The sequence below is a fragment of the Tetrao urogallus genome (genome assembly GCF_951394365.1).
Source record: "Tetrao urogallus genome assembly, chromosome: 19".
Classification (NCBI taxonomy): domain Eukaryota; kingdom Metazoa; phylum Chordata; class Aves; order Galliformes; family Phasianidae; genus Tetrao; species Tetrao urogallus.
The window spans coordinates 2,793,304-2,817,909 of NC_136832.1; the positions used below are offsets into that span (position 1 = coordinate 2,793,304).

At 47.0% G+C, this 24,606-nt stretch overlaps 1 protein-coding gene across 1 annotated transcript; it reads right to left on the reverse strand.

The window, feature by feature from the left end:
* Positions 1 to 11,717: 11,717 nt before the first annotated feature.
* Positions 11,718 to 24,165, reverse strand: TNFSF15 (TNF superfamily member 15; the record flags this gene model as incomplete). Its single annotated transcript, XM_079544736.1, has 4 exons — positions 11,718 to 12,145; positions 17,431 to 17,478; positions 17,840 to 17,891; positions 23,974 to 24,165. 4 exons carry the CDS (start codon positions 24,163 to 24,165, stop codon positions 11,718 to 11,720), a joined length of 720 nt encoding a protein of 239 aa, XP_079400862.1.
* Positions 24,166 to 24,606: the final 441 nt, after the last annotated feature.

Here is a 24,606-nt window from a genome sequence, read left to right on the forward strand (position 1 = left end):
TGATGGGAAATCGTGGGGTCAGGGCTGTACATGTGTTCTGCAATTTGGTCACGGGAGAACAGGTCCTTAATTTTGCTGAAGATAGATAGTGTGGGGAAAGAGGAGTGTTCATGGGGTCCTGGGATGAGGATCCCTGCTTACACCAGTGCTCAACGCCTGGGGATGCTGCAGGGAGGCTGTCTGGCTGTCTGTGGCAGCCAAGGTCCCCAGACTGCCATGTCCTTGTTTCTGTGACTTCAGTCAGCACACTTTGTTTATTTAGTGACAATCATTGAGCAAACATCCTCTGGAGGCTTACCTAGAAACACTTAGTCTGTTAAAAAAAAAATAACGAAACACTTCAAGAACAAAACTGATAGAGAGAAGCTGGTCAAGGAGAGATCTTATCCAAGAAGCTCTGTGCATGAGCACAGTCAGTTCAGGCTTTTGCAGAGCATCCTCTGTGCTGCGGTGCTGTCAGACCCCAGCAGCCATCCCATCATCAGTCACAATAGCTGGCAGCCTGCTCTGATGTGCTCAGCCTGCTCTGATGGAGCTCTTGCCAAATCCAGACCTTCATCCCAACCTCCCGACCTCCCAGAGGAACAACATTCATGCCACGTTAGATGCGTGCAGGATTTATGACTGCTGGACATTATTCAGGAGGTTTTTGGTTTCCAACAGGAAAAGATTGTCACTGTGGGAAAAATGTGTTGAATGGCCAATTACAAAGCTTCCCGTAAAATGATTTATTTGGCAAATTCAAAGGGGCTGCATAGAAGTCTGTGTAAGAGCTTGCACACAGCTCCCTGGGGATGGGAGGTGGATGTTCTGCCACAATTCCTCTGCAGTGATTTTTGGGTGGCTTCCTGACTGGTGATTCTCCAGAGTAAGCCCATAAATTGCAGATGCTAATTAGAGTCTCTCACCCTGTACAGGTGATAATAAGTCCAGGAACAAAGGTGGATGACAGTAAACAAGGTCTGGATCAATAACTTTAATTCTGGAGCAGAGACAGCCCATACTAATTCAAAGTGAAGCCCTCTGGACTGGGAATTTAGTGGCTAGAAAATATTGCCTTTGAAAACTCATCTGTTCTCTTTTATGTATTTTTTTAATCTAACGTCATCTTCCTAGCAGAGGATGGATGAATTCCTTAGAGACAGATGTGGTCATCCTTAGCTTTGTTATCTCACTGAGGTAGCAACAAGTGGGCATGGGCATGGGGAGGAGGAGAGACGCCAACAAGCCAGGATGGATGAGGGCACACCAGTGTGACACTGAGCACCATGCTTCCCAGTCCTGTCCCCACCAAGCCTGCTCATAGGTTCTTGCACCTTTTGCAGTAGAGATGGGGAACTTTAGCATTGCCCTCTCAGTCCCACTCCCTGCCATGGGCTGCCTGCCCCCCACTCAAGCTGCCCAGGGCCCATCCACAGCCTTGGGCATCACCAGGGATGGCATCCATGGCTCTGGGCAGCTGTTCTGGGACCTCACTGCAATCTGAGTGAAAAATTTATGCCTAACATCTAATCTAAATCTCCCCTCTTTTAGTCTAGAACCATTCCTCCTGGATTTATCACTGTCTGCCAATGTAAAATATCACTCTCCCTCTTGCTTATAAGCTCCCTTTAAGTACTAGAAGGCTGCTGTGAGGTCTCCCCAGAGCTTTCTTTTCTTTCCTATGTTGGGGTCCCCAACAGCATAGTGGACAGAAGTGACCACCACTGTCTCAGCCTTTGCTGTCCCTGCCTGAACAGTTCCATGGCAACTCTCATTGCCTCCCAACCAGCAGCCCTTGCTCGGGGTACCAAGAATGAGAAAAGGGGAGAAGTGGGGACCCTGGAGGATCTCTGTGATTCCTTTTTCTTCCCCCCACACAGATTTCCTGTGTGGCTGTAGACTAGTCATTTAGTATCTCCACAGTTCCCCATTTGCAAAAATGGATTGTCCCTACTTCACAGATAAGGAATAATAAAAGGATAAATACACTAATGAACCTTGGAGGCCTTCTTGGTGTAGGTCAACTGGATCCTGTTAACTCAGTGTCTTATCTAAGTAAAAAAAAAACACAAAACAACCTGATTTTCTGGGAAGATATCAGTTATTCCTATGAAAGCAAGTAATACTTTGGATGACTGCATCAGAGCACATGATAGTATTTGGAAGTCATTCTTGATAACTAATTCTGTTTGGTATTTATAGGACACTATAGTTTGGCTGCATTGGAGTTTTCTGCTTTAAGTCTATGAATACATCAGGGAAAGCCTGTAAAGATAGAAGAAGGAGAAAGTAAGTTATGTATAATACATGTACACAATGAATATTCTTGTTGAGAATATTCTTGACAGCTCACTTAAGGGGAGCTGTGGATGGGATCAGGGGATTGCTTGTAAAGTCTAACGGCAGGTTTGTCTTCACCACACCTAAATCCAAACCAGGTCTATGGGAGAGGGATCCCAGACATTTCAGAAGGCTATGGAGAGCACCTGGGCACTCTTTGATGACTTTGGTTTGTTGACTGCTGTATTTTCCTTAAGAGAAAGAGGCAGTATGAAGAGACAGAGACAGAGACAGAGAAGGTTGGGTTGAGTTGGGTTGGGTTGGTTGAGTTGGGTTGGGTTGAGTTGGGTTGAGTTGAGTTGGGTTGAGTAGAAGAAGTACTCCCAGGTCCGATGAGCTGAAGGGAAGGCACAGACTTTGATCAAGGTATTAACGAGGGCCAATTGATCCCATTAGCCCCACCTTGCTTTGCTCCTGTAGCTGTGTGGGAGCGAAAGTGTAGTGGTGAAGGAAGGGGTTGTGAGGTGCTGCGTGCAGGGCAGGAGGGGCTCTGCAGAGGGTAATGTGATGGTGTGTACTGGGGCTCAGGTGTCTGGGTGTGCTGATCACTGAAGGTATAGGGGGAATGTGAGGCATGATGAGTTATCTGGGAAGGTTGCAGTGGGAAGTTGAGGGAGATCAGCTGCTTACGATATTTGTTTATTTATTTGACTATATTTAGCTACTTAGTCAATTCTGTAAAGTACTCCTTTAAGTGCGTGAGTGGAAAGCACTTAAGTATTGCAATAGCTCAGGCTAATGCTTATTTGATGCTTCCTGTTGCATGTGATTGAGTTGAGCCTTTCCTTCTTCAGCCAAAGGCTTTCTCTGCTCCCCATCCATGGGAAGAATTGACAGTGGTGACTACAGGGTGAGTGAGATGTCATTCTGCTGTCTGAGCCTGCTGGCATGCTTCTGAAATTCCTTCTGTGTGGAAAGTCTGTGCTGTGGAAGAGAGCAGCCTCAGTCCTTGGAGCATGGATTCTTCCAGAGAACTGCCGTGGAACTCGCAGAGAACTCTGGGACTGCATGACCTCGAGTGCATAGGGAAAGAAGAGGGAAATACTACCTATTTGCTGAAGAGCCAGGTGGGAAAGACTGAAAAAGGGAAAAGGCTAGCAAACCAGCAATATGCTGGCTGATCTTTCTTCTCTCTCTGTTTCCCAGATCAGGGACTGATGGCGTATAAAGACAAGGGAAGGAGGGCAGGATGGAAAGATTCATTTTCTTGGTGGTGTTTCTTATCAGAGACTGGAAGCTGTCTGAGGCTGTCATCTAGTCCTGATCTCTCTGACTCAAGAGGGCCCTGGTAGGGAGCTCTCTCATCACTGGAGGATGGTTTCATACGGTGCAGTCTCTGAGTTATCAGCACCCATGCTAATTCCTGTGGCTCCAGAACTGCTCTGGCAGCAAAGAAGGGCCACAGATCAGAGCCTGTATCTAAATGGGAAGGAGACTTCTGAGGAGGTTTCTTTAATGTGACACAGGTTGCTGTATGACAAACAACAGGAAACATGAATGTTGTCACAGATTTGTAATGTTCCAAAGCCTCAGCCAAGAAGGAGAGACTGAGCTCACACATCCTGTGCCCCAGGTGAGCAGTGCTGCCCCAGCTCAAGGGCTTTCCTCATCCTCAAGTTGAAACTGATACAGCAGGCAGGGAATGTGAGGAATCTGCCACAGGAGATGGGAAGAACAGAAGGAGCAAACAACCCCCAACTTGTTTACAGAGCCATTATTCTGTTCACAGGCTTCTCAGCTGTGAGTTTATTCCTAAAAGTCATAGGTGTGGAAGCACTTTGTCAAAGCATTGATGCAGCAAATGTGGACGCAGGAGGACAGGAAGGCAATCTAGCAGTGCTGAGTGCAGGTGGAAGCAGTGTGGGCTGCCTGGTTGCACTGAGGGCACTCACAAATGCTCACAGCACGTGTGCCATCCCTGAGGGTTTTTCAGCAAGAACAGAGCAGGTGCTGCTAGAGCAGGGCAGTCAGCCTTGTCACTTAGGAAATTCACCCTGTGACAGCATGAGACAAGAAAAATCCTTGTGGCAGCTGCGCCAGCAAGTTTCTCTATCCAACATCATTGCTGGAAAAAGTGTGTTTTTTTTTTTCCTCAACTACCATTTGAGAACTTTCTGCAAGAATAAACTAAACCTACTTGAAGGAGCTGTGTTGTCATTGCTACATTCGCAGCCTTAAAGCACGATCCCAGCGGTGCCCCACTGAAGCAAGAAAGCAATTCCGCAGAAAACTATGCTTGCCAAAAAAATGATTTGTTCAAAGCACTTGGCTTCGAATAGATGCATAAATGCTTCCCTGAAATTTGGATTGTAATTGAGGAGCAATATGCTCGACAGAACATGCCTAATGAACAGGCATCAAAATTTACGACCATAGAGGGGTAGCAGTAATGGGTTATGCAGGAGATCAGTCCTACATTTCTAGTCAAAGTGAGAACTGCCAGCAGCCTGTGGTAAAGAAGAAGTCTTTTTTCAATCTCACCTCCTCTTTTAACATCCTTCGTCAAAGAAGCATACAGGCATGACCTCCAAATGTAAACTAATGAGATGTCAGCACACGTACGGTGGTGGTAGCAGAGCAGAACTGTGTAGTTTCAGTGGACCTAGAGGTCTGTACAAACATGGGAGTTTTCCAAATGCTGTAATGCCTTTTCTACCTACTCGCCGGATAATTCTGTAGCAAAGAGGAACAGTCCCACCGCTACAGCAAAAAGTTGTTTCATATCTCCTTGTTTTTGTACTAGAGATTCCCCTGATTTACATGAAGAAAAGGAAGTGGGGTATCTGCAAGAAGTGAAGTCATCTTGCTAGAGGGTTAGGGCTGGAGCAGCCCTTGCCATATCTTTGGAAGGATACCATTCTTCATGCTTTGTTTTTAGGAACTGTCAAGAGAAAGGAAGTGTAATGAGCAAGGAGCTATTTTGAGTGATAATCATGCTCTGGCAGTGGCTTGCATGGTTACATCTTAACAGATCTCTTCCACTTTGGTCTCTACATGCACAGCTGTGCCTCTGTATCCTGCCTGCGGAGACCAGCTTGAAGCTTGGGGATTTCTGTATGTGAGCTGTAAATACATTCACATCTTCACGTAACAGTTGCACCTACTATAGAATCATTCAGCTTGGAAAGACCACTAAGGTCATCCAGTCCAACCATCAACCCATGCCTACGACTGCTGTAGACCATGTCACCCAGTGTGGTATCTCCCATTTTAACACCTCCAGGTATGGTAACTCCACCACCTTCTGAGCAGCTGTGCCAATATCTCACCAGAGATCCCATCCAAACCCTGCAATTCTGTGATTCTGTGACCTGGGGAATCACGTGTGAAAAATACAGCACACGTAACAACGCTGCCATGGGTGAACAAACTCCTGCTCTTCGCAGTTGTAAACGTCAGCTTTTGGTGGATGCTCATGAAAGTACAGAATGAGTCAGGAATGAAGGTGAATCAAACAAAGGGCTTTTATCTATTTATTTATTTTGCTTTAAGATCTGAAGTGATTTTAAAAACAAGCTATTGATAAACTTCATCATTAGAAGATATCAAAGCCATCTGCCGAAGGAGAAAGCTGCTGAGAACAATAGGTTTTCAAGTTTGTACCTTGATTTTTACAGTCACTTACATAAAATTGACATATATATATGTACAGTGCCAATAAATACACACAAAATATTTCCAGTGCCTTTTTGACTTTTTAATACAAAATTCTACAGATGATGGAAGAACATAGCTTGATTTGTGCAACAATGAGGGATTCTGGAAGCAAGTTTAGTTCATAATTCTGAAAAAACATCCCACCGAAACATTCTGGAGTTAGGGCACTTGATAATGTTGTATTATCTGTATTATCTAACTATCTGTATTATCTAATGTTGTATTATTAGCTGGTGCTCCTGCTACTTCTAAGGCAAAACAAACTTGTAACTGCTGCTGTTGACAAACTTGGCTCCTGCTTTCCACTTTTGAAGAGATTCTTATCTGTCTTTGGCATCATGGAGCCCTAATTTTCTTTGAGAACCTGTCTGACAACAGCTGAGTGTGCTAGAGAACACAGCCCTCATTCAGCTGCTCGTTGATGAGCTGGAAAGTGTATATAACCCATGCTGTTCCTGGGAGTGCAGATTGCCTCCACTTTGTGCTCCATCCCGCAAGGTGCTGAAGAGACAAAATCTCCAAACCCTGCCAGAGTGAACTCAGTGATCTCCCCAAAAGCTGGAATTACTGTGATACAGAACATGTCCCCAGCCTGGAAAAGGGATCTTTGTACATGAACAAAGCTGGCATGAACTTTGCGCATGAGCAAATAGTTTCAGCTGTGGTTGGGCATCTCAGGAAGTTAAACTACCATGGGTAATGTCTTGCTCTTCAGGTAGAACTTAATAGTGTAGCAAATTCATCATTTGAAGGTAAGGTTCTTCCTTCCATCAAGATACATGTCTACCTACATGGCTGCCCTATGTTCTACTCAGGCAGCAAGTATTTGAGCAGCTTAAGTGCAATGCTGTGTATCTGCTGCAGGCAGCTGCTGCTGTTAACAAATATCTTAATACTAATAAAAAGCTTTTAACTTGAGATAACTATTGTATTAAAATTTAAAAAAAAAAAAAATCTTCTTTGATGTGGATGTTCCACAGGAGAAAGTCTGATGCTTTACTGCTTAGTTAACTTCTGGCTGATCTGAGGATGCTGCCACTCACAGCCTAACAAAACATCCCAGGTATGTGAGTGTGGGTGAAAGCCAGGGTAAATGTGCCTGAACGTGATTCCTCCCTTTGAGTTTGCAGGCGAAAACCTCCCTTCAGCCAGAGCACGTGGCCTTTAACCAGAAATCTCTTCTAAAACAATTTAAAAACGGCACTTGCAGTTCAATCCTGGGATGTATCAACAATTGTGCAAATAGGAAAGAAAATGGGAGAAGGTTTCTGGGTTCTGCTAGTGGAAAGCAATCGGACACACTCAGTTCCCAAGCTGCCGAGGTGCTCTCATGTAGAGGTAGGGAAAACATGGCTCTTTGATCACGTGATGATATTCGAAGTTGGCTGGAAGAATATCCTCATCTCCCTCGTGTGCTCAGCGGGGCCTTGCTCAACCTTCACATTTTTTCTTGTGAAATGGGAGTCCTACATCCCCCATGGCAAAGAAAAAAGGCCGTGTCTGAGTTCACTCTGGTGGGGGATCGCTCACCGTGTGTGTCTGGAAGCAAAGATGATTGATGCACAGCAGAGGAGGTTTCTCTGGCTGTATGAGCAGATCGCTCTTGCGTGTGATTTCGTTAGTGTTTTTGGATGGAGACCAGGCTCAGAAGCTTTTAAATTAGTTAACTTGCATTTTTATTATCATAACACTTGGAAACAAAACTCTAAAGTCAGTTCTGCTGTTGAAGGCTCACACCGGTACTGAAGCACAAAACAGTACACAATCATTTATATGAAAATACATTACAGTAGCAAAATGCTATACTGGCGTTTAACACCCAGATTTGGGCAAACATTCATGACACTGTCTGATTCTTCTAAAGAACGAATTTTCTCCTCATTTCCCATCTGAAATGATGGGCCACTCAAGAGATTAATAAAAGCAAAACGCAGTGCAGTCAGTTGGATCGCATGGAGTTGAGTAACGACGTTCTCTCAAAATACGTTTTGTGAGTGTGTGTGTGTTGGAAATGACAATACTTTCACCCATTCCTTTTGGTTAGTGTAGCCTGGCCATGTCCCTTCCCTCTGAGGAATGGCTCAGACTAACATTCACCAAACTGGCACGTCCAAACTCTTCCCACCAGCCTACTTGATGCTATTCGGGTGATGTTTGACTCAGAAACCCGACCTTTAACTTTCCACCTCTAGGCCCCAATCCTGCCAACACACATGGGCTGAAAGTGGCCCGTGTGTGAGTTCTCCTTATTGAGAGGCTACCCATGTAATGGTGTTGTTCAGGGTAAACATGGCTAAAACATTCTACCAATCAAATTTTAACTGGCTTTACTCCTGTACGCCAAGAAGGGAACCTGAGCTGCCTTTTACAATGGCATTCTTTTTACCCACAAGCTTAAGACTAAGCAAGGCATGCATGTATGTTGGTAAGATTGGAATTGTAATCTCTTATAGCTTGAGTTAGATTTACTTATTGATACAGAGAGAATGCTCATTTACTAACATGTAGACCTTAAGGGAAAAGGAAGCAGTAGGTAAGTGAACTGCATTAGGAATTTGGGTTATATTTAGCGTTAGATTTTGGAGATCAAAGAAATCAGAGAAGAAAAGAATTCCTAAGAACAGAAGTCTTTTGTTAATAAATATTCGTAAAAAAATATACAACAACAAAGCCAACAAGACCTGAAACAGCTTCTTTCAATGTTTTTTGTACTGAGCAGTTCTTAAATGTCTTTTCCGAGAGATGAAAGGGCCAAATCCAGAAACCCTACCATTATTTTTAGCTCGTGAACATAAGCTGCCTTCTTGAAGCTCTTCCTCTAGGAGAGCTTCTTCCAGCTGTCTCAGTTTCACATCCACCCAAAACAAAACGCGTTTTCAGCCTGACCGCAGGCTGAAAGGTCACTTGTTCACAAGGCCCCATTTCGTCACCTCGTTCAACTGAAAATGCTGACCTATGGGCATCTTCACATCTCCACAAATGATTTACATTAAAGAAACTCTTTTTTTCTAACCCAATAACGGTGATTTTTCCGAGAACGCTTCCGTCCTCAATTAGCTTTGGGAAAATCTGATCACCCGCAGCTTGGGTTCAGTCCGCCTGAGATTCTTCCCTCTGAGCCTGACCTCTATCCCCCTTAAGCAGCTTTACCCCAACGCCATACCATGGGCTTCTGCAGTCAGTGGGGTCACAGCCAGCCCTGGGTGCTCCCTGCTGTACCTGCTGGTCACTGTTACAGAAGCGTTATCAGCACTAAGAGGGGGAAAAAAGGGGAGAAATAGAAATTTCCACTGGGGTGTGCTTGGATCAATCTGCCTGCACTACTTTAAAACAAGTAATGCCAGATATGTTACTTTATGCTCTGTAAATTGTGCTGGCGTGCTAAACGTGCTAGAAGCCGGTGTATGAGATGGGGTGGGACAGCTTGCAAGGCATGAACTAAAATAAATACACTTGTGCTATGGCCAGTGGAACAAGACAGTCACATCTGTATCTGTTACAGCAGCAGGAGATGCTTGTGGAATTTGTTGTCAGTGTACAGCAGGCACAAATTATGTCTTGTTATAGCAAAAGGTTCATCATTGCCAAAGCACTTCCTAAAACTTGTACGTAGAGTATGCATAAATATATATAGAAAATCTATGTATGTACATTTATGTATCCCTAGAAGGTTCTTTCTCTGTGAGCCAAATACTGCATGCATGACTCCTCTCCCCTACAACCCATATTACACATAATTCAGTGCAACAAGCAGTAAGGGATGACAACTTAAAATATAGTATTTATGGAATCTGTTCTACAAGCCTATTAAGACTGCATTATGGCCTCATAAGAGTGTTACATAATCTCATTTGTAGAAATAAAGACCTTTCTGGATTTCTGTAAATATCTCAGTAAAGCTAGAACTTGCATTTCAATTTTCTCCAAGGATAAACTGAATTCGTCCTATTAACTTCACAGAAGCTTTTTTAACTAGTGGCTGAGAATCCCCTGTCCTGGACAGGTCACTTTAATTCTTCTCTCTGTGAGATAAAAAATGAATTTTGGTGTGCTGGTCACCTATGTGCCTTTCTATGGAGGTCTGCAAGAACGCAGATCCAGATTTGGGCACAAAACGAAGGGATCAGAAGCTCTGAAGGACTCAAATCTAAAATCTAAAAAAATGGAAAGCCTTAGGGTTTCCCAGAGGAATAAACTTTTCCTGGACTTGTGATTTTACCATATTGGTGCAAAGAGAAAAGCTGGGGCTTCTTAAGCAGTGGGAAAAGCCCTGCTGAGGTGGTGATGGTGAGCTGCCCTTCTGGAGAGTAACGAGGACAGATTGGGTGCTGGGTGCCTCCTTGGTGCTAACAGCATGCTGCTGGGGCCCATGTCCTTGGGTGGAAATGTTAGCTAGGCCATCTTGGTGACACTTCAGGCCAAGAAGGAAGGAGCCCAATGGGGAAAGGGAAGAAAGAGGGAGAGTTGCAGAGAGCGCAGCCTGGCCAGTGGACAGACCCTGCCAAACAGCTGCCTGGTAGGGACTCAAGTGAGAGACCACCAAGCAGTTCAGTGTGTAAAGCCTGAACATAGAAGAGCGTGACTTGACTCACTGACAGTGATGTATTTACTGTGGGAGGAGAAGGGGAGCTGGGGAATTTCCCTGAGATAGTAATGTCTATGAGAAAAAGAAGCACGAGATGGGAAGCTAAGTGTTCCCAAGCTCTGTAGCTGGCCATGGCACACTGCGAGCTTCTCTTTGGATCCTCCGACCTTTTGCGTGGACTGCTGATCGTCAGCCTGCACCCAGGCAAAGGATGGGGAGATCTTTGTGTCAGCAGATTGCTGCAGCAGTGGTTGCAAAGCATTAGGAGAGCCCTGATGTCTTTAGTTGCATTTGCTTTGCACGATGCACGGTGGAAAGCAAAATATTGCAGAGCAATTTTCTTTTTTCTTTTTTTTTTTTTTTAATTTCTGTGATCGGTTTTTGAAAGTGTGGAGGATGTTTCTGCGTATCTCCCTGCCTTCTTTTTTTTTGGTTGTTTTTTTTTTTTTTCCTGCTTTCCTAATGTTTGGATCTGGTGGGGGGATTCCACGGTCATGCTGAAATGAAAATGTTTCTGCACGCTCCCTAGAAGTTTTAAATAAAAGCTAAAGCCTATACATTGACTTAAATATCTGTAAATGGTATCCTGGAAAACAAAAGAAAATCAGGTAGCTTCTGCAAAACACATGATATAATTTTAATCTACTTTACAGGGAAACTGGAAGTGATTAATTGAGCAGTTAATGATTAATCTGGGCTTTATATTAGTGCAAAGCACTGAACTGTGTTTAAGGAAATTATTAATTGTAATTGCCTTTAAGAATCTGAAGAAAGATGATGCAAAATTACACTGGAAGTGCTGGAGAAAGTTTAAAACACTTCTTTTCAGTTGAAGAAATGATGTACTGGAAAAGGAATTAGTGATGCAGCCTAGCCTATTTACAATAAATATCCCTACCCAACCCATAAAAAAAGGTTCCTCTCCAATATACAGAGCTTTCAAGAATCCCCATCATCTTTTAAGTCTGACTTTCATTTTTCTGGAGTTTTTTGGGCTGCTTCCATTCATCCTGCAGCTCCAGCTCTCTCCACCCCATAATTTAAGGCAGCAGGTGAGTGAAGCACAGAGGACAGCATAGAGACCAGCTCCCCAGCATGCAACCACCAAACCAGGGCCCTTAAGGGAGGCTTCCACAAAGCTGCTGCCAGAGACCTACAATAAAAAGGCACCAAAGAAGGTTTTGTGCTCCTTAGTGTAATCCACCAGCTTGATGTCACTAACGTTGACCATTAGCTTGTCTCCTATCTCTAAGGAAACCACAGCTCCCAGATAAATGGGCTGGAACCAGTTGTTCCTTTCTTCACCGAGGGTCTTGCTGCTGGTCAGCAGCTGGGTGGGCTCAGGATAGCTGTCAGTGACTTTGGTGATGACTGCAGTGACAGAATTGGTTTTACTTGAAGTGTCACTGGGCCCTCGGAAAGTGACCTGGGCATAAACATAATAATCCCCCGACACAGGTATCACCAGTGCTTTGCTGGAATAACTCAGGTTGTTCTTGGTAAAGGCCAAGCCTCGCTTGTCTTCCCACTGCAGGATGGGCAGATGTCTTCCCGTGGCGCTGGAGGGATCTTGTTTCTTCACTGCAGAAGAAAGAGGGAGAAGAGATGTGTTAGTTTGTTCCAGCTGGAGAAATACAGGATGTTTCCTCCACAGGGCAATCAAAACTCCAGGAGAGAAATGTTTTTCCTTTATAGTCAGTCAGCTGCAGGCGAACTGTCAAGAGCTACTTTTGGAGGCTGCCCATAAGATGTCCAGATCTGAGAACCAAGAGGAGTCCAACCAAAGTTGGAGGACCTTGGTTGGAGCATGCTGCCCACAGGGCTCGGTTACAGCTGGGTATCCTAGGTGACAGGGCATCCCAAATGATGGGACTGTCCATCCCTAAGGCTGTCTCACTGTGGGGTAGGACACAGGGCTTTTGCTCATAGGTCTGGAGTGCTCTCACCCATTTGCAAAGCATAAACTTTGCTCTTAAGTGAAAGCAGTGCTGGGCCAGTTGTACAGCTGGATACGTGCCTGCACCTAATGGCTCAGGACAGCAGTCAGAGACACGAGAGCAGTGTCTTCATGAGTACTGACGGACTGAAGCTGTGTTTGTGCCATAGTACAGCTAACTACTACTATTAACTGAGGACATCAGGCTCTGTTTGCTTGCAGAAGCTTCACAACGATCATTGTGATCTATCACTGAGCACGGAAAACATCGAATTCTTCCTGCCAGGTTACTTCTGGAGGCTAACAATGGGGTTTGCTGCTGGGTGCTGCACTGAGATCTTCTGCTACACAACTGCCGTCCTTTGATTTCACCATAGAGCTAGAAAACCCCACTGTGCTTTAAGACACCCACTTCTGAAGTGACACGCTGTAATAAAACCCATTTTTAACTCTGTTTTGAAAACGTTTGGGACAGAACACTAAGCTCGGTGCTAACTTCAGCTTTACTTCAGACAGAACAACCAACAAACAGAAACGCTCTCGTGGTTAACCGATGACACACAGAGCTCCAATCCACCCCCAGCACAGCCTGATCTAAGCAGAGGATCAGGATGCTCAGGACGGGGGGGGGAAGAACCGGGGAGCGGCTTTCATGAGCTTAAGTTAATGCTTAAGGTCAGTTATGATTCAGCATTTGGGGATAGGGTGTGTGTGCACAGGCAGGGAAGCAAACTGAAGGCGGGTGGGGATGAGCTTAGAAATGCTCTTGGCAATGTCTATTAGGTTTATCCTGGGGGAAATGAGATCCAGGAAAACAAATACCCTCAGCCCCCAGTGCCATCCTTTTTTTCCTGTTTTCTGACAATAGATAACCCATAGGAAAACAAGCTGCTGTTAGAAGTGCAATTTCTTGCATATTCTCTCACTAGCACAACAAAATAATGGCTTTTTTCCCAGCCTGCCTGTCAGTGCTCGGAAAAATTAAATCCCTCTATCTTTTCCCAGAAGGCAAAGCACATGGAGTATTTCTTTGCTGGAAGACGATAGACGGGAACTGTGATAGCAAGCCAAGCTAAAATATAAAAGCATTATAAAGAATGTGAGGCTTAGGGGAAACAGAGCTTTGCTGATATAGAAAGAGAGGAGGAAATAAAGCAAAAGCACTCATGGTCTGTGTCCTCGTCTGCTTTGGGACCTGGCAAAAACTAACACGGCACTGGGGTCATCGTGGCTAAGGAGTAAGGCCTCTCTGAGATAGGGTGGTGGCAGAGGAAGATAAGGAAAGATTATAACATTTCCTGAAAGAGTTCTGGGCTCTCTTCCATCTTGGGTAGTTAGGGAAAAAACTGAGGAGAAGGTTCAGGAGAAATGTTCTTTTTCTACATATCCAATGACGCATTTAAGATGTCAGCGACATTCAATTCTTCAGTGTTTTTAATAACTACGAAGCCTCTCATATGAAACACATTATTTCATAACTTCTGGAATGAGGCAATTCAAAGTTTTATGGCTCTAACCTTCCTTTTAGGTTAAAACTCACTTGGTTGATGCTCTCCATTTTCAGCCTGGTCAAATTTCCCCATGCTTTAGAGATATATCAGGAAAGATGCATGTTGAAGTGCCTCTGAATATCGTATGGCTCCTTTTCCAGCACAGCCATACTTGTCATTCATTTACTTCTTAAGTATATGGAGCTGCACTTCCTGCAGATGCACATCTTATGCTAATCTCTGAAGTAAATAAAATCTGCTTTCACTATGGGATTTACTGCTGCAGTTACTTCAAGTTTCCCTTTCACTTTCATTTTTTTGTGCATCTCTCAGACGTAAAATTTCTTCTCTTTTCCTAAAATCCCTTTTGGTTTAGCCACTTGCTGGGGAATCCCTGTCACTTGGTTGCATTGGTGGCATGCTGGTGAGCTTGGGTTTCTGTGGTTCGTGGCCCTCACTGGTGACACTGAGCTATACCTTAGGAAGGAGATGAGAGCCTTGGACTCTTACACAGCTCCGGTCTCGTGCTGCACAAGTTGCAAAGCACAGAGGCTGCAGGGTCCCTGTTTTTCAAGAAATTTAACAATTGATCTTAAAACCACAAAATCATACGATCACAGAATGGCCTGGGTTGCAAAGGAGCACAATGCTCATCCAGTTCCAACCCCCTGCTGTGTGCAGGTCACCAACCAGCAGCCCAGGCTGCCCAGAGCCACATCCAGCCTGGCCTCGAATGCCTGCAGGGATGGGGCATCCACAGCCTCCTTGGGCAACCTGTGCCAGTGCCTCACCACCCTCTGGCTGAAAAACTTCCTCCTAATATCCAATCTAAACCTCCCCTGTCTCAGTTTAAAATCATTCCCCCTTACTTGTCCTATCACTATCCACCCTCATAAACAGCCATTCCCCCTCCTGTTTATACGCTCCCTCCAAGCTAAACAAGCCCAGTTCCCTCAACCTTTCCTCACAGGAGAGGTTGCCAAACTGCCAAGTGCAGCCAGGAAGTTATTTTCTACCCAGATTTAGCGAGGTGTTCAGAAAGCATCACAGCACAGAAAGTGCTGAACAAATCTTTGGTTGGGTGTCTGTAACACACTTCATCCAACTGTGCCATGCCATCTCATGCAGGCACTGGTCTGCCTGCTGACCTGAAGCACAGCTCCATAAGGGCTGCAGGGATGGTGGTGGTCAGCACCAAATCTGAACTACTGCATGGGAAACAGTGAGGGTGGAGAAAAGACCCAGCTGGGGTTCACACTGACTGTTCTTCAGTGGCAGACAGGGAGAGGAGGTCTTGGTGTCGGTACGGATGAGTCCAAACTGCTCTGTGTATTTTCCAGAGGCCAAGGACAGGTGGAGAAAAGGAACAGAGACCCAAACATTGAGTCATCCTGCTACTGCTAATTCAGTGGTGCATTCCCGTGTTAAACACTCTGGTTAGTTCTCATTCCTCTCATTCTGCTTTTACATTTAAAACATACATTCCTAAACCCAGAAGGAGAGAGGGGCAGCTGGAGCTCTGGAGAAGATCTGCCATGAGGAAAGGCACCTAGCCTGCTATCTGCACAGTGAACCAGGCACCTGAAGTGGGGGAATGTACAAAAGATCTGAAGAATAATTATTCCTTTTTCACTTTCTCTGCGCAAGTCGTGGTTTCAGAGAAGTGAAGACCAGAAGGACACCCAGGAAATCATTATACAACAAGTTTAGAACAACGCCAAAGACTTCTGCATTGAGCTCAGGAAATCACTGCTGCAGGGTGCAGAAATGCAAAAGAGAAGTGCTTGAACCCAACAAGAAAGCTTAAAGCCAAGTTCATGGAAGCCTGGTTTCCTGGTGGCTCGGTGGCACAGCAGCCTGGTTGCAGCCTTCAGCTCAGGCTCTCGACTCTGTTATGCACAGATAAGAAGTGAGAAAATTCCCCTTGCTTTTTCCTTCTCCCAGATAAAACTGATGGGGCTGAGGCAGGAGGTGAACAGGCCCCATCCCAGGGCACTGCTTGGGAGTGATGGTGGAGGAGTTTCAAACAGAGGCCTAAGAAAACTTAAAGCAAACTGTTGGGTGCTTCCCTGTGACAGTTGGACTTTTGTGCAACCCAGGGAAGTTCCCATCAGCAGAGCAACACTTGGGTTGCAATTGTGAGTCAGCTGCACTGAGAGCCTCTGGGTCTTGGTCATGTGGAGATTTGGGAAACAAAGGGACCTACATTAGCAGCCAAGGTCCTTCTTCTGCAGACCTGAGGGAACAGCATGGAGCTGTCAGGGGATGGCCCAGCGGGGTTGGGGAATGGCTGTGCCCCAGAGGGCAGTGAGCACAGCCCTGGAGCTCAGGGAGCGCTTGGACACTGCTCTCAGCCATAGGGCTGGGGGTTGGGGGGTCCTGTGTGGAGCTGGGTTGAGCTCAGTGATCCCTGTGGGTTCCTTCCAACTCAGGATATTCCGTGGTTCTGTGATTTTATGTATTTTGAGCAAGCACAGATCCATTTTGCAGTTCTATCCAACTGTGTGTAGAAAGGGTTGGGACATAGGAGTGCATTAAGAAGGAGCTTGGGGTTAGGGAAAGTAAACAAACTATAGTGGTTGACAAATCAGCCCTGAAGCTCTGATAACCCCGTGCATACACGTGTAAAGCCTCGTGTAACTTCTTGCACGCTTCAAGTTACTACAGGGCTCCTCTGGGACAACACACAGGCTACTGGGGAAGCCTCTGCAAGTGAGCTATATTTTGGGGAGGTATAAATTATCTTAGTGGACATAAGGGGGGAGTCCAGAGCAGCTGGAGAGCTCCTCAGCTCTCAGTCCCATCCACTCAGGAAACTACAAATCTTTTTCTTCAGGTAGTATTCCCTAAGTTCCTTTCAATGTGCTGACAGCCCCAGCTTTGATGCTGAGGTGGTGATGTTCTGAGCTGGCATCTTCCTAGCCAACACAAGCCGAGAGGTTCAGCTGCATACAGCTCTTCCCTTGGTTGCTCCAATGCACGTTACGTGTGACCTCAGCAAAACCAGGAAGCTATTGATGTGAATATGGTGTGTGTGGCTTCAGGTTGCACTTGCAGAAAATATAAGCACCCTAAAACCGGCCTTATTTGATCTTATTTTACTCCAAAACTGGCAGATCTTTCTAACTCACAGCTCACTTGGGCTCTTTCCACCAATGTTCTCAGCAGACCCAGCAGATCACTAACATGAGAGGCAGCACTGAAGCTCAGTTACAGGAACCCAAGTGCTCACAAAATGACAGCAACAGCCCAGGGAAGTGGCAATGTTTGCCAGCTGCCTCCTCTGTGGGCTCTTTCCTATAATCACTGCTGTGGTCAATGAGACAAAGCTGGTGACACTGCATCTTGCAGCTTGATTCTATCAGACCCTATAAACCTTGGTTATTGCACTGCAACATCTGTGAGACCCAAAGGAAACACTGGTTTGGAACAAGCATTACCTGTCAGGTGTGCTCTTGGCTTCTCGGCACTGGGAAGCGTGTCTGTAACTGGGGGAAAAAGAGAAAAAAAGTTTAAGTGTGTGGAGGGAAGGTGTGAGGGATGAACTCACAGGCTCCCAAATCCACACTTCGGCCCATAAGGGAGATATGTTGGTCCCAGCAAAATGCTGGGAGGTGTGAGCCCACCTGGGATGGAGTTGGCCCTGTCTGGGGTTGGGAATGCTCACCCCTCGCTATGGCCCCAGCTGTACCCATCTCCCCACATCCCATGACCCTGCCCTGCCCTGACATGCTTGGATCCTCGTGGTGAGGGCAGGCAGGGAGCTGTCTGGCCCAGGGGCTGCGTCAGCAATTGCAAAACCTCGACAAACAAAGATGATGGGGATGGGAAAAGGGCTGGCACACTTACCAGCAGCTACTGCCCGCTGCTTCAGAAAGTGAGAGCTCCTCTCGTCCACGACCTGCAAGAGAGATGTGCAAGCAGTTAGCTCCAGGGCTCCTGCACCACATCCAGTTTGCTTACCCCCCAGAACAGGAGATGGTACACTGATATCCTCCTCCTCCTCCTCAGTTAAAGCTTTTATGTAAAAGGACAAGCCCTGACAGAGCTTTGCTTCAGTGCAAGTTTCTTGCTGCTTGTTCGAAGCCACCCACATCTCAGGCAGGTGTTGGGGCAGGAGCTGGGCTGCTGTAGTGGCTGTGCTCAGCTCGTGGGTTGGACAAACCCCTGGCACAGCTTGGGGAGCACTGAGGGAAGGAACTATCACTCCTAGGCCAGTGCCTCTGCATAGCACTGCTGGAGTACTGCTGCCTGGTGGCTGCTGTCTCCATCTGTGCAGTCAAATGGAGCAAACAGCACAGCACGAGATGCTCTTCCCTGCTTCAAACATCTGCATGGTGCATTTGAAACACCAGTAAAGAGGTGTACCATCTACAGACCTGCAGCTTCTCTTTCTACACCTGCATTATTTCAGGCTGCAAGTCTACTGCTTAGGCATATCTTGAACTGGGGGTACGATAGACTTATTTCACATTTGTTTGCACATTAAACCTTCCCCTAGCACTAAGCATGAGCACATCCTCACAGTGACAATGCCTGTGCCAAGCAGTGCCAGCCTTTGGGTTGAGCAGCAAAAAGAAGAAGGGGCTGCTGGCTGCGTGCTATGCTGACAGGCTGCTTCCAGCTCACACCCTGCCATGCTCCTGTAGCTCCAGCCCTCCTCCAGCAGCTTGGAAAGCAGTGTGGCTGCAGGGGGAAGGAAGGAGCTGCAAGATGCTGGCTGTGCATCCCTGTGACATATTTATCAAGTAGTGTAATTTCAAACAATGCTAAGTGCCACAAAGAGCTACAGATCAATCACAAATCACAACACTTAACGATGTCACTTCAGTGGAGCTGTTTGCTTAAAGCCTAACTTCACGTATCTTATGTACACTCAGGTGTTGAAATAAAAGCAGAGGTGAGAGGGAAGAGGGAAGGACCCCACTGCTCAGTCAAAGACATCAAAATGGTTTTGTCTGCCAGCTGTAAAGAAGCTTTTTATGCAACCTCTGTTCACTTGTTTCCAAAGAATGCCAGATGGATGCTCCTCGAGCAGCAGCTGCACTTCTGTGCCCTGAAGAGCAGCAGTGCCGAAGAGCTGTGCTGCATGGTGTGAATGTGTTCTTTGCTTGGCAAAGGTGGAGTTTTTTTCCTAATTCTGCTGTTTGATAAGGACACAAACCTCAGTTTAAACAGAAAACATTTTAGTACTTAAAAAGGCTACACAATAGCCTGATGTTAGCAATGCTTGTGCTGCTGATGTACACTAGGGGTGTGGATGAGGTGCACAAAGAGCTTTCAGGATGAGGGGGGGGGTGAGGGAGAGCCAAGCAGCACAAGGCAGTAGAGAAACCACACAATTAGCATTTTTCTCTATTCTCCTTTCTTGCTTAGCTGTGCTTCTGTAAAGTTCACCAAGTGGCCACAGTTTTCCCTTTGGTTACAGCAGAGAAAATGTAAGCAGCATTGAGCAACTTTGAAAATCCCGCCCTACAGCTGAGCTGGGAGCAAAGGGCATCTCCAGCACCTATGGTAACCCTGAAAGCTGCAGTATGCAAAACTCCACTACTACCCAAAGTCCCGCCGCATTTACATCTACAGCCCGGGAGGAGGGCAAACACAAAACATCCCCTTTGCACCTCAAGGAAGGGCTGGGGTTGTCCAGGAGAACTGCCTGGGAAAAACAGGCTGGCAGTGGAGGTGGGGGGATTCATGAGCCAAACATCCCCAGCTCCATTTTTAGCACAAGGTGCAATCTCATGGCAGGTCTCTGCAGGGCACACATGGTGCTTGCACTCGGTTTTCCTCAGCCCAGGGGTGCTGCATGGCCTGGATTTTTGGCAAAAGCTGTCCTTAATGCTGGGTGCATTTTGCCTGGGCTGTGGCATATACTGGCTGTTCTGCCCGTGAGAACCATAAGCATCAAAGAACAGTTTTATGGCTTTTGTAAGAGTCTCCCACACCCAGGACATGGCACAAGGCTCCCTGCTGCTCCCCCAGCACCTCTACATCCCTATGGATCAAGAAGTCATTTTGAATCACAGTCATTATGGCTGGAGAAGACCACTAACATTAACTAGTCCAAAGATCAGCCCATGCCCACTACTCACATCCCTCACTGTGACATATACCCTCTTCTTGAAAACCTCACGGGATGGTAACTCCACCACCTCCTTGGGCTTCTCCTTCCCACTCGGGCAGGCCATGAAGGCATCTGGCTCTGCATGGGTTACAGCTCTGCCAATCTTATTCTGATATTTGCTGCTTCATCCTTTTGGACTATAGGATGGAAACCCAGGCTGAGCTTCTCCTGGCTCCTCTCGCGTCTCAAGGCTGACATGGCACACAGGTACACGTGCAAATTTTTTGTCTGGTTTCACACTGAACCTCCCTTGTGCCCTGCTTGTGGTCCTGCCACGCAGCAGCACAAGCCCAGGTACCAATATCTGCAGGGCAGGCCTTGACTTTCAGCTTTGTGGAACGAATGGAGTGCTGGGAGTTGCTGGGATGGATAGAGATGCTTGCCTGGCTTCCTTTCAGTGCATTTGCGCATTCAGATTAAAACTTGGCTTTCCTTCTGGGAAGGATGCCCCACAGCCTTCTATGATTTCCTGCTAATAGCCCAAACTGTGTCAATGCTTAGAGAACCCTATTTCCTCACCTCGCTTTGTCTTGAAGAAAAGAAGAAAGTGATTTCTACTTCCAGCAGGGAAGCCGCGTGTGAACCTGGAAGGTGTCCAGGGAACCCATCATCAAGCCTCAGTTACTCACACAAGACGCAGCTCACCACAAGAAAGAGAACCGGTGGTTCGCACGTGTTGCTGTGATGACATAACTGCTCTTCCCTAAAAGGGGCATTTCCTGAGGAAAAGGTGAGCTTATGTCCCTTCTGAGGAGAGCATGACACCACGGGCACCCACACAGAAGCTGAGATGAACAACCGTCTCACCCTGCAGCCACAGAGGCACACCCCGCTTGCACAACCCTCCCCCTCCTCCTTGCTCCAGGAAGGATGGGTTCAGGGATTTACTACGTGTTTCTCATCCGTTTGGCTGCACCAGTTCCTCCCAGTTGGTGCTGGAGCTGTGGCCCAGAACTGGCCAGAGTGCAGTGGAAAAAGAGAATCCTGTATGGGCTGAGCTCTGGTCCTGCGGCACTCCTGCCGTGAGCTCACTGCTGCAAGGGTCAGCGAGCAAACTCATGTCAGCTGCAAAGCAGGGCCAGCCCACCTGCTTCCAGTGTGCCCAGGGCACCCACAGCCCAAAAGCACTGCTGTGAGGGCTTCCGAACACATAGAGCCACAGAATTGCTCAGGTTGGATAAGATGCTAAAGATCGTCAAGTCCAACCACATCGTAATCGTGCAAGCCTAACTCTAACAGCCCACCACTAAATCGTGGCCCTGAGCACCACATCCAGATGGTTTTTAAACACACTCAAGCATGCTGACTCAACCACCTCCCTGGGCAGCCCATTCCACTGCTTAAAAACCCTTCATGTAAATGATATTTTCCTTATACCCAACCTAAACCTCCCTGGTGCAACTTGAGGCCATTTACCCTCATCCTGTCACCTGTCACAAGTGAGAAGAGACCAACCCTGCTCTTGCTACAATCTCTTTTCGGATATTTGAAGACAGCAAGATGGCCCCAGTTCTTTCAGTCTCTCCTCGTAGAGCCGTATTCTCCAAGCTCTCCACATGCCTTGCTGCCCTTCTTTGGACCTGCTCCAGTGCCTCAGTGTCATTTCTGTACTGAGGTGCCCCAAACTGAACACAGTACTTGAGGTGAGGCCTCACCAATGCTGAGAACAGGGGCAAGATGACTTCCCCAGTCCTGCTCACCACAAAATCCCTGATCCAAGCCAGGATGCCATTAGCCTTCTTGGCCACCTGAGCACACTGCTTCTCACATTCAGACGACTGTCCATCCGTACACCAAGGTCCCTTTCCATCAGGCAGCTTTCCAGCCACTCATCCCCAAGCCTGTAGGGTTACTTGGGCTTGTTGTGACCACAACGCAAGACATGCCTTCTCCCAGCTAAGTTCTTTATTAATGGGACATGTGAAGAAGGCATCCTCCAGCAACACAATTCTAATTGTATAAATGCAGCTGGAAACACAAAAAGACCTGGTCCTGAGAGCCTGTATACTCAGGACCTCTCCTCTGGATCCAGCTGTGCTGCAGACATGCTGAGCTCAGAGGGGTGAACAGCAAGCAAGCAAACCCCCCCCATGCACTCTGCTGCTGGACAAAGCTGGTGTCACACTCAGAGTTTGGAGGAATGAATGAAAAGCTCAGCAAATGCAGCACCGGGCTGCCAGGCACACCCCCACCCAGCTTAGCACTGGTACCATGGGCACACAGCCAGCCCTGGTGCTTTTCCTGCCTCAGTGGGACGTGCAAAGGTTGCAAAGCAACTGATCACCTCATTGCATCACCGTGGGATTATTGCACTCTAATTCAGTGCATGTGCATAGAAGTACATGCTTGTGAAGGGCATGTATAGGCTAGAGCAAATCTAATGGCTTACATTGCTCTTTTCCTCTTAAAAAAACAGACCCTGACACAAACACTTTTCTTCATTGACTGTGCCAGCAGAACAGGAACAAGGAATGCACTATTCTACCTAACAGCTTGCATTCTATCGTTAATTCATTCTATTACTAATTCTCTTTAAGGTCATCTCAGGAATTGAACTGTTCTGCTTGGAACCTCAGGGGGAGGGAACACTAAGAGGAAAGAGACAGCCCCCCAAATGCCTTCTCACTGCATGCACCCACTCCACAAACAGCAGGAGGGTCAGCACAGCAGTAAGCACTTCCACACATGCAAGAAATCAGCATGTTTAGCAATCTGAGGTGCCAGGCTGTTGCACCTCCTGCCAGCTGGGTGCAAAGTTAACGTGGAAGATGCTGCACCAGGAGCTGCCTCTGCTTGGGTATAAACTCAGGTTCAAAGCAGGGCCAGAGCTTTTCTATGCAGCCAAACAAGCAGAGGCACAGAGCTGCGGGCACAGCTGTCAGACTGTCTAAATACACACAAGCAAAATGGTTGCTGTATCCAAAATTTACCCTCGAGGCCACTTATTAACACTGCTGTCTTCTGCTGTTCCTAAGTGACGAGCAGACTAATTGAGTGCGGAATTTCAGACCTGCAGCTAACATTCCTTCAAACCTTCATTCTTCAGAGCTGTATGCGTGTGCTCTTCTTACACAGGGCAGCCCTGATAGATTCATAGGATAGAATGGAAAGAAGCACTTGCAGGCTGACACAAGCAGGAGTGGGGCAGCACAGAAGAGCTTCAGTGGTGACCACCTTCACCATCCCAGGAGCAAAGAGAGCTCAGCTGTCTTATCAAAGAGATGAGAACTTCCCCAGATGTAGAGAAAGTTTTGATAGGGAGCAAATCCCATAGAGGGAAATTTAGGGTCAGGCCCCATAGTTGTCCCAGATGGTATCTGTGCAGGGCTGTACTTTAATAACACGTGAGAGCTGCTGCTGTTTGCTGGGTGATGTATGATGGGCACTGAGCCACTGACATCAGCATTTGGTCAGCAGATGTTTGCTGAAATAGGACATGGGAGGGGAAGTCTCAGAGCTCATCTGAAAGGAGGGAGGAAAACAAGTATCAAAATCTGGCTGAGATCAGTGCAGAGACACAGATTTCAACCAAATAGAGATTCCCCTTAAGAATTTCAAGCAGCATGCCAGCAAAAGTTTTAAAGGCATATCTTGTACTGTGAGCAGAGTGAAATAAAGACAAGAGGAGCAGGGACTGAGCAAAAATCAGCTATAACCTCAGCAGATTGGCTCTGCACAAGGATGACAGCACATAACAGCGTGCTTCCCTCCTTCCCTTAAACACAAGAAACTCAAAGAGAGAACCAGACCCAGAAAATTTGGAGAAAAAAAAAAAAAAAAAAAAAAAAAAAACCCAACAAAACACAACTACAAGGGGAGAGGTAGAACTTCCACAGGTGGAGATACGGCAGTGCCTTACCTGGGGGCAGGAGGTGGGTGCTCGCAGGTTCCCAGCCAGCAGGTATGCGATGGGCAGCGCCAGCAGCAGCACGGCCAGCAGGCAGAGCAGCACGGCGCAGCGCATCCTCCTCAGGTCCTCCCTGATGCGCATCCTGGAGGCTTGGCCGGTCGCCGAAGCCTCCTCCAGGGTTATTTCAGCCCTGTGATCCATGCCGGCAATTGGCTTACGAGCTGCCGCTGAGCCTGGCAATGGCTAAACCTCCTCTGCTTTCTGCCCTGCATGGAGACCCCCATTAAATAAGAGCTGCCCGGAGTGTGGGAAGGCACCGACACACACACACCCTCCCTCCCGAGGAATGCACCGCCTACAATAGAAACCTAGCTCAGGGAAGGGAGCACCGCGGCTCCCCGAGCTCCCCGGGATGCCTGCTGTCTGCCTCTGCCTTTTTTTCCCCTCGCCGTGCAGGAGGAAGCTAGGAAAGTCCCAGTGGGTGGAACCAGGATAAACTCTGCTGCCGGGCTGGATGAGCTTGAAAGCTTTTCCGCGTGGCGAAGGGAACGTGAAACCAATGGGAGGGAAAGTGAGAAGCGAAGGGGGAGCACGAGGGCGAGCGGCCGTGCCACGGTTTCAGCGCGGCATGCAGAGGAAAGG